Genomic DNA, 13,418 nt, shown 5'->3' on the forward strand with positions numbered 1-13,418 from the left:
CATAGTCAAGACCCAAGGTAACAAGAAGCTAGCATCAGCTTGGAGCATTGGCGATATGGGGGAAGGCAAGGTGATCCCACTGCATGCCCCCAGAACAGTTGAGCCAGGGCTGGGCCACGTTCTCCTCCGCTCTCGGAGACCTCTGGGTCCCCTGACTGGTATGTTCCCTCATACTCCATGTATATATTCTTATAACACTTACCCCCAAATGGTAATGATTTCATTTGATCTCTAAACCATTCCTTTTCTCTGCCCCTCGAATGTGAGCCCTTAGTGCAAGGGAAGGGACGGCGTGGGCTTTGTTCCCACCGTGTCCCCAGGGCCTAGTGCATGCCTGAAGCCTGGTAGGAGCTTAATAGTGTTTGTGGAACAAATAAACACAGGACTGAGAGAAATTCCTTCTGAAAAGCATGCTAGGTTTATTCTTTTGCATAGTACGGCATCTGGGCGTTCAGAAGATCCTGCCAAGGGAAACACTGGCTACGTTGTTGACTTTCCCTGGCCTTACTAAAATATGGGAAGAATAAATGGCAGGTGGCAAGTGTCCCTCTGTCATCCACTTAATCCGAGGTTACTAGCAATGGGGTTCCATTTATTTTAACGATCTGGCCCTGGCACACGGTTTATAAGGGAAAAGGCACGCCTCCCCTGAGCAACCAGTAGTAACAACCACCACCAGCACCATTTACGGAGTGGGTGAGAGGCCACTCTAGGGGCTTTTTCTGGAGCTCATTTCCTTTGGTCCCTCCATACCTATGACGCACGTATGTGAACACATCCTTGTAACCATATTACAGATGAGGAAACGGAGGCTCACAGCCATTAGGCAACTTGTCCAAGGTCCCACAGCCGGTCTTTGAACCCAGGTCTGCTGATCCGGACAGCTGTCTAGCCTGGAACCCCCAGCCTGCTCCTTGCTTGTCCCTCCACCCACCACCAACAGTGTCATGGCCAGGCTGCGGATGTGGGCAGAAGGCCGAGGGGAGAGGCCGGCGGGGCTGGTTTCCATTTCGCGGCCGCCGGGAGAATGGGTTGCTCTCCCTCTGTCTCCCCAGATCATCTACCTGCGGCGGTTCAAGGACCTGCGCTCGCTCAGCCTCTCTGGGAACCCCATCGCAGACTCAGAGGATTACAAGATGTTCATCTGTGCCTACCTTCCCAACCTCGTGTACCTGGACTTCCGGCGCATCGATGACCACACGGCAAGTGTGTCCCTCAGGGTCTCCCAGCTCAAGCCCATGCCTAGGGGGCACTAAGGTGATGGGGAGCACCCAGGAGAGCCTAGCAGGAGAGGGGAGGAAGACCAGCCCACGGGTCTCAGGGCTGACCCTGCCCGGCCTGGGCCCCAGAGCAGAGCACAGCACCTAGGTGAACTGGGCCACCTTCCAAATATGGGGCCCACTGTTTGCCAGAACCTTCTGGAAGATCCACAGAGATGGGGTGGGGTCAGAGAGCTGCCCATCATCAGACCATGCCTTTCTCTTGTCCCATGACAGTACCAGAACCTGAGGCTTGAACTCTAAAACTCTCAAGTTTGGTGTTTTGTTTTGTTTTTCATTTAGACAATAATTTGAAGGTCAGCCTGGGGTCCAATGCTTGGAATAGGCCAGAGAGCTGTTGGGGTGTGTTTCAAAGCTCATTGTAGGACCAGGGGACAGCCTAACATAGCATAGTTCCAAAGGCATTCTCTCCCCAGTCCCCAGAAGTTTCCATAAAGGGCAGACAGCCGAGTCTGGGCATTCCATTGTGCAGCAAGGAAACAAAGGCTTCTTTCATAATTCTGAGACTTGGCTAGAAGCATCAAGATAAATAATAAGTCAGAGGGTATCAGAGCAGAGGTCTGCAAAGCAGGGACACCTGGAACTCCTCTGTCACTTGACTGTCTGCCCTGAGGCCAGCTGCAACCAGCCCCGAGCCCCTGGCCTCTTGGTGTTGCGGGGCTTGGGCCCCAGAACAGCTGAGCCCAGACCTAGGCCACGCAGGGGAGGGGCTAGGACATATCCGGGTCTCCAGCTGGGGTGCTGGATGGCTGGCGCACCGCTTGCCTCAGCGGGACTGTGGGAGGACAGAGGTCTAAGAGCAGGCTCTTGAGGTGCCTCTCCGCTCTGTGGAGCTCTCCTGGAGGGCTCCTCCTGTTTTCATAGGCCTTCTCTGGACCTTCCAGAAGGCCCTGTTTTCATAAGCCACTTTTAAGTTGAGGCCCTGGACTGTACCTGAAGGCAGGTCCTCCATTCAATGCAGGGGAACAGAGGACAGTCCCCACAAAGCACACAGTATGGGCAGGAGCTGTGAGCTTGTGGGGCTTTGTGGGTGGGTGGGGGGAGTGGGGCCATGTTGGGGTTTTGGACTAATCCAGGCAAAGGTGGAGGCCTGTGGGGAACCCTGAGCATTTTCAGCAGAATTCCTGATGTGGTCAGCAGTTCAGGGATCCAGTGACTGGTGTGGAGAATGGGGGCCAGAGAGATGTGGGACTGGGGGAAGGGAAGCAGAGAGGCAGAGGGCAGGACTGGGGAAATGGAAAGGAGAAGAGGGGTCAGATACTAGAGAATTTTAAAAATCTAAATTTGCTTATTTTTTTTTAAAGATTTTATTTATTTATTTGACAGAGAGAGATCACAAGTAGAGAGGCAGGCAGAGAGAGAGAGAGAGAGGGAAGCAGGCTCCCTGCTGAGCAGAGAGCCCGATGCGGGACTTGATCCCAGGACCCTGAGATCATGACCTGAGCCGAAGGCAGCGGCTTAACCCACTGAGCCACCCAGGCGCCCTCTAAATTTGCTTATTAAAGTATCAATACATAAGAAAACAATATAAACATGCAACTCAATGAGTAACATAAAAAAAAAAGATTTTATTTGAGAGAGAGCGAGAAAATGCAAGCACACATGATGGTGGGGGGCGGAGAGGCAGAGGGCGAAGAGGACTCCCTGGTGAGAGGGGAGCCTGTGCTATGTTGGGCTCAACCCCAGGACCCTGGGATCATGACCTGAGCCAAAGGCAGACGCTTAACCGACTAGGCCACCCAGGCGCCCCCAAATAGCAGATCTTTAGAAGGATTTCAACTCTGCAATATAAGCCCTTTGCAGCCAAGGCCCAAATTAAGGCACAAAACTACAATGATCCATATACTGACCTCATGTTCAGGAGTGAGAGAGGGTGGCAGGCAGGGCCTTGCAGGCCACGGCAGGAGCGTGTCATCACCCTATGTCCAAGAGGAAGGCCTACCAGGGAAGCAGGGGACTGACTGACAAGATGAGGTTTGCATTGCACAGAATGGCTCTGGCTCTTTGCTGGGGACTTTGCAGACTAGGTGCACAGGGGAGGCCGGCGAGGAGGCTAAGACAGGGGTCCTGGCCAGAGAGGATGGGGAGACATGATCAGGAGCTAGCAGGGACAGGCCTGGGTGCAGCCGGGGTCTGATGAGCAGGGAAGGGTCCAGGAGGTCTCCTGGGTCTCCGGCTGGGGTGCTGGATGCTTGGGGGCTGCCCACCCCAGTGGGACCATGGGAAGACAGAGGTCCATCTTGGACATGGTGAGTCGGCAATGCTCTTGGGGCAGCCAGAGGAGAGAAGGCTTCAGAAGCTCCGTCTGGCTCTCAGAGGTAGGATCTGTGCTGAAGGTAAAGACCAGAGTGTCATTTGAGGATGGAGCAATCAGACGCGCTTGTGCTTAGTGCCTTAGTGCTGGTGAGATCACCTGGGGTGTGTAGAGTGAGCCGAGAAGGGGGAGGACTGAGCCCTAGGGGCTCCAGCAGTCCCTGGTGGCTACAGGGAGATGAGCAGGAGGGGTAGGAGGAAAGCCGAGGGGGCAGGGCACAGAGCCAAGGTCTGAGGCCCTTGTCCCCAGGCCTATGACTTGGGTAACTCATTTGACCTCTCTCTCCCATGGTGCATCCCAGAGCCAGAACACTTGCTGTGGAGAGCCAGGGGCACATGTCACTGTGACCTGTGGCCCCTGCCCCAGGACATGTCCCACCGATACTCCATCTGCCTGTGCTGCTTTCCCCCATCTTCCAGGTCCTTCCCTAATTTCCCTTAGCCTCAGAATACTTGGAAAAGGCCTTGAAGAAGCAAGCCATTCTTTTTTTTTTTTTTTTAAACATTTTATTTATTTATTTGAGAGAAGAGAGAGACAGTGAGAGAGAGCATGAGCGAGGAGAAGGTCAGAGGGAGAAGCAGACTCCCCGTGGAGCTGGGAGCCTGATGCGGGACTCGATCCCGGGACTCCAGGATCATGACCTGAGCTGAAGGCAGTCGCTTAACCAACTGAGCCACCCAGGCGCCCGAAGCAAGCCATTCTTGCACACACAATCTTACTGGGGGCTGTCCACACCCCAGCCATGCCAGAGGGGCTGCAGGATGGCAGAGGCCGGCGCGGCCAGGAGGGCCTGAACATGCCCCGGGAATAGTGCCGCTCCCCGTTCCCCCCTCAGAAAGAGCTGGCAGAGAGCAAGCACCAGTACAGCATCGACGAGCTGAAGCACCGAGAGAACCTGATTCAGGCCCGGCTGGACGATGAGCTGGCCCGGCAGGTGGAGCTGGAGAAGCACAAGGTACTCTGCTGGGGGGAGCCCTGCCACCTGCCTCCCTCTTCCCCCGGCTCGAGGACGCTGGCCACGGCTCATGGGCCTGATGTGATGAACGTCTGCAGGGCCCAGGCCCCGGAAACCTGTCTTTTTTTTTTTTTTTTTTAAAGATTTTATTTATTTATTTGTCAGAGAAAGAGAGGGAGAGAGAGCAAGCACAGGCAGACAGAATGGCAGGCAGAGGCAGAGGGAGAAGCAGGCTCCCTGACAAGCAAGGAGCCTGATGTGGGACTCGATCCCAGGACGCTGGGATCATGACCTGAGCCAAAGGCAGCTGCCCAACCAACTGAGCCACCCAGGCGTCCCCCGGAAACCTGTCTTGACGGAGAATGTATGCCGGGCTGCCTCTCCTCGCTCCCATGGAGCGTGTCCATCATCCATAGACCAGTGCCTTGTCCCCGCCTTGCTCTGCTTGCCACCTGCCCCTGGAGCCAGCTCCAACTCGACCTGGACTCCACCTGCCTCGTCTCCTCACTGGCAGCCCGGGTTCCGGCCTGAGGGCCTGGGGAAATGATCTGATAGACCAGCTCCTTTTCTTAAACCCATTGGGTAGTTCCCTGGCAGCCAGGAAGGTTTGAGTCCTTCCTCAGCACAGCCCCAGGCCCCTTCCTCCAGCCATACTGAGCCATGTGCCACCTTTAGTTGATGCCTCAGGACCTTTGCACGTGCTAGCCTCCGGCCCAGCATGCCCTTCCCTGCCTTCTTTGACGGCTGAAGCCCCAGGGGAGCATCCCTTCCTCCACTCTCTACACAGTGTCCAGTGACCCTGGTGCCCAGGGCGGGGCCTGGCCCACTAAGTCCTTGCCAGGGCCTGTGAGATGAGTTTGAGTCCTCCGAGCCCTCTTGTGTTTCTGACCATAGGCCGCATTCGTCGAGCACCTGAACGGCTCCTTCCTGTTTGACAGCATGTACACCGAGGATGTAGAAGGCAACAAGCTGGCCTACCTGCCCGGCGTTGGCGAGCTCCTGCAGGGATATCCTTCCAAGTTCATGGCCACCGCCTCTGACAGAACCTGGGCCCCACACAGCCAACCGGCAAGGGGCGGGTCCCCTTCTGCTCAGCCTGGGGGAAGGGCTGTCTAGATTTCAGGGGACACACTGACTCTCTGACTGGCATGGCACAGGGTCTGCTGTGCTCCGCAAGCCAGGTTGTCCAAGAGGGAAAACTGAAGTGCGTGTCTGTGGCACTAAGCCACGGGACCTGTATTTAGTTGCTTCTGCTGTGTGCTTTGCATACCGAGTTTATAATTTCCCAGCTGCCCACTGGATGGGTCCTGTGATGAATCCCATTTTATAGTCGGGGAAGCTAGACTTGGAGAGGGTGATTTGTCCAAGGTCATGCAGTTAGAAGCTGGGATTCAAGCCCTTGTCAGTGGGGCTAAGAGCCTGCATCATTTCCCCGAGTCGGCTGGAGCCCAGAGAATGTGACTGGCACTTGTCATCATGGCTACGGGCAAGATAATGGCACCATCCCTGGGTAGAAAGAAACTCTCTCTTAAAAACCCAGCATTTTAGAAAGGGTGAGGCTAAGCAGAAGGTGACAGATGGTTTCCCAGCTGGGCTCTGCCGTCCACCAGCTGGGCGAGCTGGGGCAGCTGGGCTCCCATCTGGGCTGTTGAGTCTGCCTGACCTCTGACCTCAAGGACTCTGTGCTGCAGGTGCGGACACTGAGGCCCGGGGCCAGGTGAAGTGGCTGGCCAGGGAGAAGCAGCAGTAGAGCCAGGCCTTGAGCCTGGCTCTCTCTGCTTCAAGCCTATGGTTCCCTGACCTCTGCAGGCTTCCTCAGCCTGCCTGCAGCAGGTGAGCAAAAGATAGGCCTCCAACAAAGCTGCCCCCTAGAGAACATACCAGAAGACAGAGCTACGCACCACTCAGCTCCCTGGCTGAGGCTGGCTCCCCCTGGACTCCCAGCCCCTCCCAGCCCTTTGAGGTCTCCCAGGATGCCTCTCTTCTGCTCTGTGGTTCCCCACCCTCCACCCCATGGCCCCTGCTTCCTTTCCCGAGGCCAGTCCCATTCCTGAATCCTTCAGGCTGGAGACAGAAATGCCCCAGCACCACGGTAGACTCCGAATGTCAACTCCCGCCTCCTTGCCAGGAGCTACCACCACCTCCATGTTACACCCCGCCGGCAGCCTTGCCCCCAAGACAGCCAGCCACTCTCCTTAACAGCCACTCACCTACAAGGACAAATTCGTCATCATCTGCCTGAACATTTTTGAATATGGCCTGAAACAGCAGGAGAAGCGGAAATTGGAGCTTGACACCTTCAATGAGTGTATCAAGGAGGCCATCCAGGAAAACCAGGAGCAGGGCAAACACAGGATTGCCAAGTTCGAGGAGAAGCACTTGCTGGTAGGCTCTGCCCCGCCCTGTCCTCTCCCGGCCTCCTGCTCCAGATGCTGACCCCGCCCCTCGGCCTGGCCCCACTGCTGGGGATACACACCGTCCACCTCTGATGACCCCTTTGACCCATGGTCATTGTCCCCATTTGCCAGCAGTCACACAGCTCAGTGGCAGAGGCAAGTGCGGCCTTCCACTGGCACCACCAGCCACAGCACCATCAGCATGCCAGGGCTGAGCCCCGGGTGAGGCCTGTGGGCCTCCACCTAAAACACACCTGGGGCTCAAGGTAGAGTCCTCCTTACTGTTAATAATGGTATTATTGTCGCCACCCCTGTTACAATGACAATACCGCTGCTCTTTTGTTCATTCATTCATTTAGCAGACATTTTCTGAGCCCCATCCCAGTGCCTCGTCCTGGGAAGCTGGGCCCCTTCTGGGCATGGTTCCTGCCCTTGCGAGCTCCCAGCTGGCACAGGGTGCAGACCCAGGCCCTCCCCACTGTATCGGGGAGCCCGGGGAGGCTTGACCAGGCCGAGGCTCACAGGACAAAGAGAAATGGGCCGGGGATGGTGGAGGAAGGGCATTCCAGCTGAGGAAGCAGGCCCAGGTGTTTCGGACCTGCTGACCCCGGGCCACTTGGCCGAGCCCAAGCGTCGGCCATGTGTGCTTGGTGGGACTTGTTTCTTTTAGTCAGTATTGGAATTATTTTAGAGAGCGAGCGAGCACACACAAGTGTGTGTGTGGGGTGGAGGGGCGGAAGGAGAGGGGGAGAGAGAATCTTAAGTAGTCTTCACGCCCACCAATGCAGAGCTCCACGCAGGGTTCAATCTCACCACTCTGAGATCATAACCTGAGCCGAAGTCGAATCAGACACTTAACCAACTGAGCCACCCAGGCACCCCTAGTTAGCATTATTTTTATTTATTTATTTTTATTTTTAGAAGATTTAATTTATTTATTTCCCTGAGAGAGAGAGCGCACGCGCGTGCGCAAGCACAAGCAGGGGAGCGGCAGGCAGAGGGAGAGGGACAAGCGGACTCCCCTCTGAGCCAGGAGCCCGATATGGGGCTCGATCTCAGGACCCCAGGATCATGACCCAAGCCAAAGGCAGCTGATTAACCAAGTGAACCACCCAGGCACCCCTAGTTAGCATTATTTTTAAAGACCAATTCTTGTTCTAAATCACAGATCTTTCCGAGTCTCTAAGTTAAGTTATGGACCTTCCTTTTCCTCTGAAAACTGTCCATACAGGGATGCCTGGGTGGCTCAGTTGGTTAAGCGGCTGCCTTTGGCTCAGGTCGGGATAGGTCCTGGGATGGAGCCCCACATCAGGCTCCCTGATCAATGGGGAGTCTGCTTCTCCTTCTCTCTCTGCCCTCTAATGCTCTCTCTTGCTCACTCACTCTCTCTCTAAATAAATTTCTAAAAAATTATTAAAGGGGTACCTGGGTGGCTCAGTAGGTTAAGCCTCTGTCTTCAGCTCAGGTCATGATCTCAGGGTCCTGGGATCGAGCCCTGCATCGGGCTTCCTGCTCAGTGAGAAGCCTGCTTCCTCCTCTCTCTCTCTCTCTGCCTACTTGTGATATCCGTCTGTCAAATAAATAAATAAAATATTTTTAAAAATTATTAAAAAAAATTGTCTCCGCACACCAAGTCTGTGGGCATTTGCCTGCAGTGTCAGGGGCTTGAAGGAACCCTGGAAGCCACTCCTGGTTGGGAACTCTTAAAAAACTAAAAAAAAACTCTTAAAAAACTCTTAAAAAACTCAAAACCCCCTGATAAGGTATGTTCAGACATAAGGGGGCTGGCGATGGTCCTGCGTGCTTCCCCGCCCTCCTTACCTCCTTGGTCTGCAGTCCCTGTTCTTGTCTGGTTGGCCTCACCAATGACCTCACATTCCGTGTGATTTAACCCTTGAGACCCTCCTCCTCAGGTTATGGGGAGGGTGTTACTGCGTTCAACCCCAAGTTCAAGCCTGGCAGCAGAGGAACACATTTGGCTCACATGTGTGTTTTGTTTGGCCTGCAGAGGGTTTTAAAACGTTTTGAACATCCTGCTGACATTCCAAACGGGAAGATTTCACAGAAAAATTGTGGTTGCCAGCTTCTCTGGAGACAGTTGTCAACAGGGCCTCAGTGGCGGCTGTCCCCTCTGGACAAGCCACATTTCCAGGCCCACCGGTTCCTGTCTGGCACATCCGCCCTGACATTTCTCTGGTCCCCGAAGCCACTGGATTTGGGAGGTCTGGACGCCAGCCAGCTGGCTCCTCCAGAAGCCCCAGGCCTGGGCTGCCCTCTCCTGTGGAAGACGACATGGGCCAGGCTACTTTCAGTGCTCCTGCTGGCGCCAAGCCTGACTCCCTGGCGTCCAGGGTGGAGGTCATCCGAGCACGCCAGCTCCCCCTGCTTCTAAGGCACGGGTCCCCGCTGCCCCCATCATGGTGACACCGTCAAAGTCTGCCTGGGATGGGCAAACTACCTTCAGCACTCCTTTCCTAGAGCTGAGAGCAGTGGTCTCAGGCAGCCGGCACACCAGACTCTGCAGGGACGCGACAAGGGGCAGATGCCCCGGCCCGGCACTGGGATTTTCCTGAGCTCCCCAGGTGCCTCCAATGCTCAACCCAAGCTGAGCCCCCTCGCTAGCTTAGAAGCTCACGGGACTCCATGAGCCTGAGGCCCCGGCCTGGGAGTTTGCTCACAGGACCTCTCTGAGCTTGTCCTGTCCTCCCCTCATCCACCCCCCACGAGCCCAGGGCTCTCCCAGTGCCCAGTGGGGCACAGCTTGGGGTCAGCGGGCGGGTGGACAGAGTGTTCATGTGGCCCCCTCGCTGGTGACCCTCTGCTAGCCCCCATTTCCTTATTAGAGAAATAGGGGTACCTGCCTCCTGGAACTACGGTGGGGAGACCAGTGGGGAGAGAGCCAGGGCAGAACTGTGACCAGCACTCGGGCACTCCGGAATCAGGACATGCAGGACATGCGCAGTAAGCACGAGCGCAGAATAACTGCGGTAGACGGTGCTAGTACGTCCGTCGGCTTCCAGTCCCTGTGTGCGCATGCGTGCGTGTGCACCCGCGCACCGCGCAGGATGAAAGTGTAGCCTGCACTGTGTTTTGCACTTTATGCACTGTTCTGCCTCTTAGAGATCCTTCCAAAACTTGAGTTGCTTCCTTTTTTTTAATAGTTGTAAAATCTCTCATTGCATGGATGAGCCGTGATTTATTAAGCCAGCCCCTGTTGACGGACAGTTCATTTTTTTCCGATCTTTTCCCGCCAGTGTCGCAGTGGGTAAATTGGTGCAGGTTTCATCTGTAGGACGAGGTCCTGGAAGTAGAACTGTGCGTGGCTACCTCTGCTGGTTTTGGCTCAGGTGCGCTCCACGGAGTCTGTACCTGGCCTGCCTGCTCCTTGTCAGACCGGTGTTCCCAGGCTTCTTGTCTTTGCCAGTCTGGCACACTTGGGGTGTGTTTTTTTTCTCTTAAGTGAGGGTAAACATTGCATGTTTCATAACCATTTATACTTTTTATTCTGTGAACTCTTTGTTCTTACAATATGCCCTAACTCATTTTTTCTGTTTTGTTTTTGGTCTATATCTCCTTTTTTTTTTTTTTTTAATTAATCGTTACTTTATAGGAGCTCTTTATAGACTGAGAAGTTAGTCCTGGGTCAGTGCAATGACTTGCAAATATATTTCCCATTTCGTGGTTCATCTTGTCATTTTTCTGTCTGTGGTGCTTCTGCCATTCAGAATTAACTTTTAAAAAAATATTTTATTTCTTTATTTATTTGACAGAGAGAGAGAGATCACAAGTAGGCACAGAGAGGGGCGGGGGAAGCAGGCTCCCCGCTGAGCAGAGAGCCCGATGCAGGGCTCGATCCCAGGACCCTGAGATCATGACCTGAGCCAAAGGCAGAGGTTTAACCCACTGTGGCACCCCTGCCATTCAGAATTTCTAAAATGTTCATGTAGTATAATCTATCAAGTTTGTTTTTCTGGTTATACTTAAAAGGGACTTCTCCACTCTGAAATTATTTATGAAAACCCACCCATGTTTCCTTCTAGTACTTTTATGGCTTTTCTTTGTACATTTAGATCTTCACTCTGAGGGCAATTTGTTTTCATGTAAGTTTCAAGGTAGGGATTGAATCTGATTTTTCTCCATATGGGGTAGCCATTATTATAAATATCATTCGTCACATTGAATTGTGCCAAGTTCCTCTTTCTTCCTTTCCAACTAATACCATATAGCAACAGAAACAAGTTGACGATGTGTCTGGTGGCCAAGTCCCCAGGATGTTTGTTAATGATTGGCTGGAATTCAGTGCCAGGCTTGAAACCCAGGGTGCTTTCCAGCCCGTGAGCATTCTCTCATTCCAAACAGTCCAGCTCTGGGGTGCTCTGTGGACCCAACTGGTTTCCTAAGGACTGGACCTTTTTCCAGTGTGTCCCCCTATCTCTGCCCGCTGTGGACCTTTTATTGGAGACTGTTCACCAAGCCCCTGCTATGAGTCAAGAGCTCACATAGACTACGTAATCCCCAGGACTTTGTGACACACACACTTCTCTCCCCCTTTACACGAGGAAACCAAAGCTTCGAGAACGAAGGGGCACACTCGAGGTCACACTGCTAATAAGTGACCCAGACAGGACTCAAGTTCAGGTTCACTTGATTCTGAAGCCATTGCTCCTTCCACCCAGCCCAGCCATCTCTAGTGAAAACCAGAGCTAACGTGGATTGAGCCCTCACTAACCAGTGCTCTAACTACCTCCAGGCATAGGGAGCGTAAGTAGCTTCCACAAGCCCACAAAGCTGACAAGTGACTCTCTGACACTTGAACTTGGACAGTCCAACCCCAGAGTCTAAGTTCTTAGCCACAAAACCATCCGTTGCCTGTCATTAACTAATTACACTGGGTCGTGGATTCCTAAAGCACAGCCTTTTGTTTCCAGAGTCTAAATGCCATTCGAGAGGAGTCCGACCTGACCAATATTGAGGTGAGGATAGTGGAATACGGCGAGGACATCACGGAGCTGTTCAACGTGCTCATGACGCTGGAGATGCAGTTGGTAGAGCAGCTGGAGGTGAGGCCCGGCCCCCGGGGCACAGAACACAGTAATTCAGCTGCAAAACGGCACTCGAGCCAGAGCCTTCCTGGGGCCTTCCTCTGCTGGAAACATCCCGTGTGACTGAGCACGGCTGACTAAAGCCTTCTTCGCTCATCAGGCCTGTGTTTGCTTTAATATATTTCAGTCATTCAGAGCGTAAGTGATTCTTGTGCTGCATGAGAGGTTAGTTCATTCCTCAGGAATGTACCCCTATCCTGGAAGAACCCAGAGCCTCAGCGGGGAGAGGGTTTTTTTTTTTTTATTAGACCCAAGCAGCTGTCTGGGTGCTTGAAAAACAAAGTGCCCCCCCGCCCCTGCGCTAGGATGGAACAAAGGCTCCTCCGCATTGCGGCCTGCGTTTGCCACATCTCAGGGTTGGGCGATGAGCCTGCAATTCAACACTAAGTTGGGGAAGCCCAGGGCGCCGCTCTCTAGAATTTCTTACAGCCCTAGTGACTCGTGTGTTCACAAGGCAGGCGAGGCCGGGAGTCTGAAGGGCTGTGATGAATCGAACCTCATTGGAGGCTGCCGTGGCTGGGCCAAGAGATAGCGCCTGATCAATCCCTCACATGTCAAGTGACAGCTCAGACATGGATAGATCTCCCCGTCACAGCACATGGCAGATGCTGGCTCCCCGCTGGCGAAGACTGGAGCACAGCGGAAGGCCACTCACGGAGCATCGGGGAGGCTCAGGCAGCGGCTCCCGACCTCTCCCTGCGGGGACAGCCCCTTTCCAACACCCAGAAGTTCCCCAGAACCCGTGTGTGCATGCTCGGGCATACTGGTATCACCAGTGGCCCAGAAGCTGTCAGGTGCACTCGTGCTTTTCAACGACTCGATGTTTATTCATTACGACCGTGTTTACACACATTGCAAAAATGTGCAGCTCGGCCTGGAGACAGTCCTCAGACTCGGGTAGATTCCCGGTGCCCTCGGCACCCCCTGCGGCCCCCGGGGAGTCTGTAGTTGATGTGGGGCATGACCCGTCCTGGGGGGTGGTCACAGGGGAGCAGGCCTTACCATCACATCTCCCATGGTTCTCTCACTCAAGTACCATTTAGGCCCTGGGTTTCCAGCTTAGTGCTGGGATGCAGCAATGAGGGGGTGCATCGGGGGGAGGTAGAAGCCAGACACGCAGCTGCATGCTTGTGGTGAGAGGTCAGGGGTCACGGCCGGCATTACTGAGGCACCTTGCAAGGCATTTCATGTGAAGTAACTCCTTTAAATTTCAACACAATTCCACAAGACAGTTATGACAAAGAAAACCCATTTCATAGATGAGGATGTTGAGGCCCAAGGAAGTTAGACACAGTGCTGGAGCTGGGATAGTGACCCAAGCAGTCTGGCTCTTAGCGACTTTCTCCCCTATTTCTCTGAAGGTGATGGACA

The 13,418-nt window shown here is 54.1% G+C and overlaps 1 protein-coding gene across 1 annotated transcript in view; it reads left to right on the plus strand.

The window, feature by feature from the left end:
* Window positions 1–13,418, plus strand: part of LOC111139253 (dynein regulatory complex subunit 3) — a 31,833-nt gene that overhangs the window by 10,671 nt on the left and 7,744 nt on the right. The window contains exons 5-9 of the mRNA XM_022491475.1: window positions 1,056–1,206; window positions 4,434–4,549; window positions 5,444–5,556; window positions 6,760–6,934; window positions 11,874–12,005. Of these exons, the coding sequence (XP_022347183.1) occupies window positions 1,056–1,206; window positions 4,434–4,549; window positions 5,444–5,556; window positions 6,760–6,934; window positions 11,874–12,005 (687 nt within the window). The remainder of the gene's footprint in view (window positions 1–1,055; window positions 1,207–4,433; window positions 4,550–5,443; window positions 5,557–6,759; window positions 6,935–11,873; window positions 12,006–13,418) is intronic.

This window comes from Enhydra lutris, unplaced genomic scaffold (genome assembly GCF_002288905.1).
Source record: "Enhydra lutris kenyoni isolate GAN:26980312 unplaced genomic scaffold, ASM228890v2 scaffoldscaffold97, whole genome shotgun sequence".
Classification (NCBI taxonomy): Eukaryota; Metazoa; Chordata; class Mammalia; order Carnivora; family Mustelidae; genus Enhydra; species Enhydra lutris.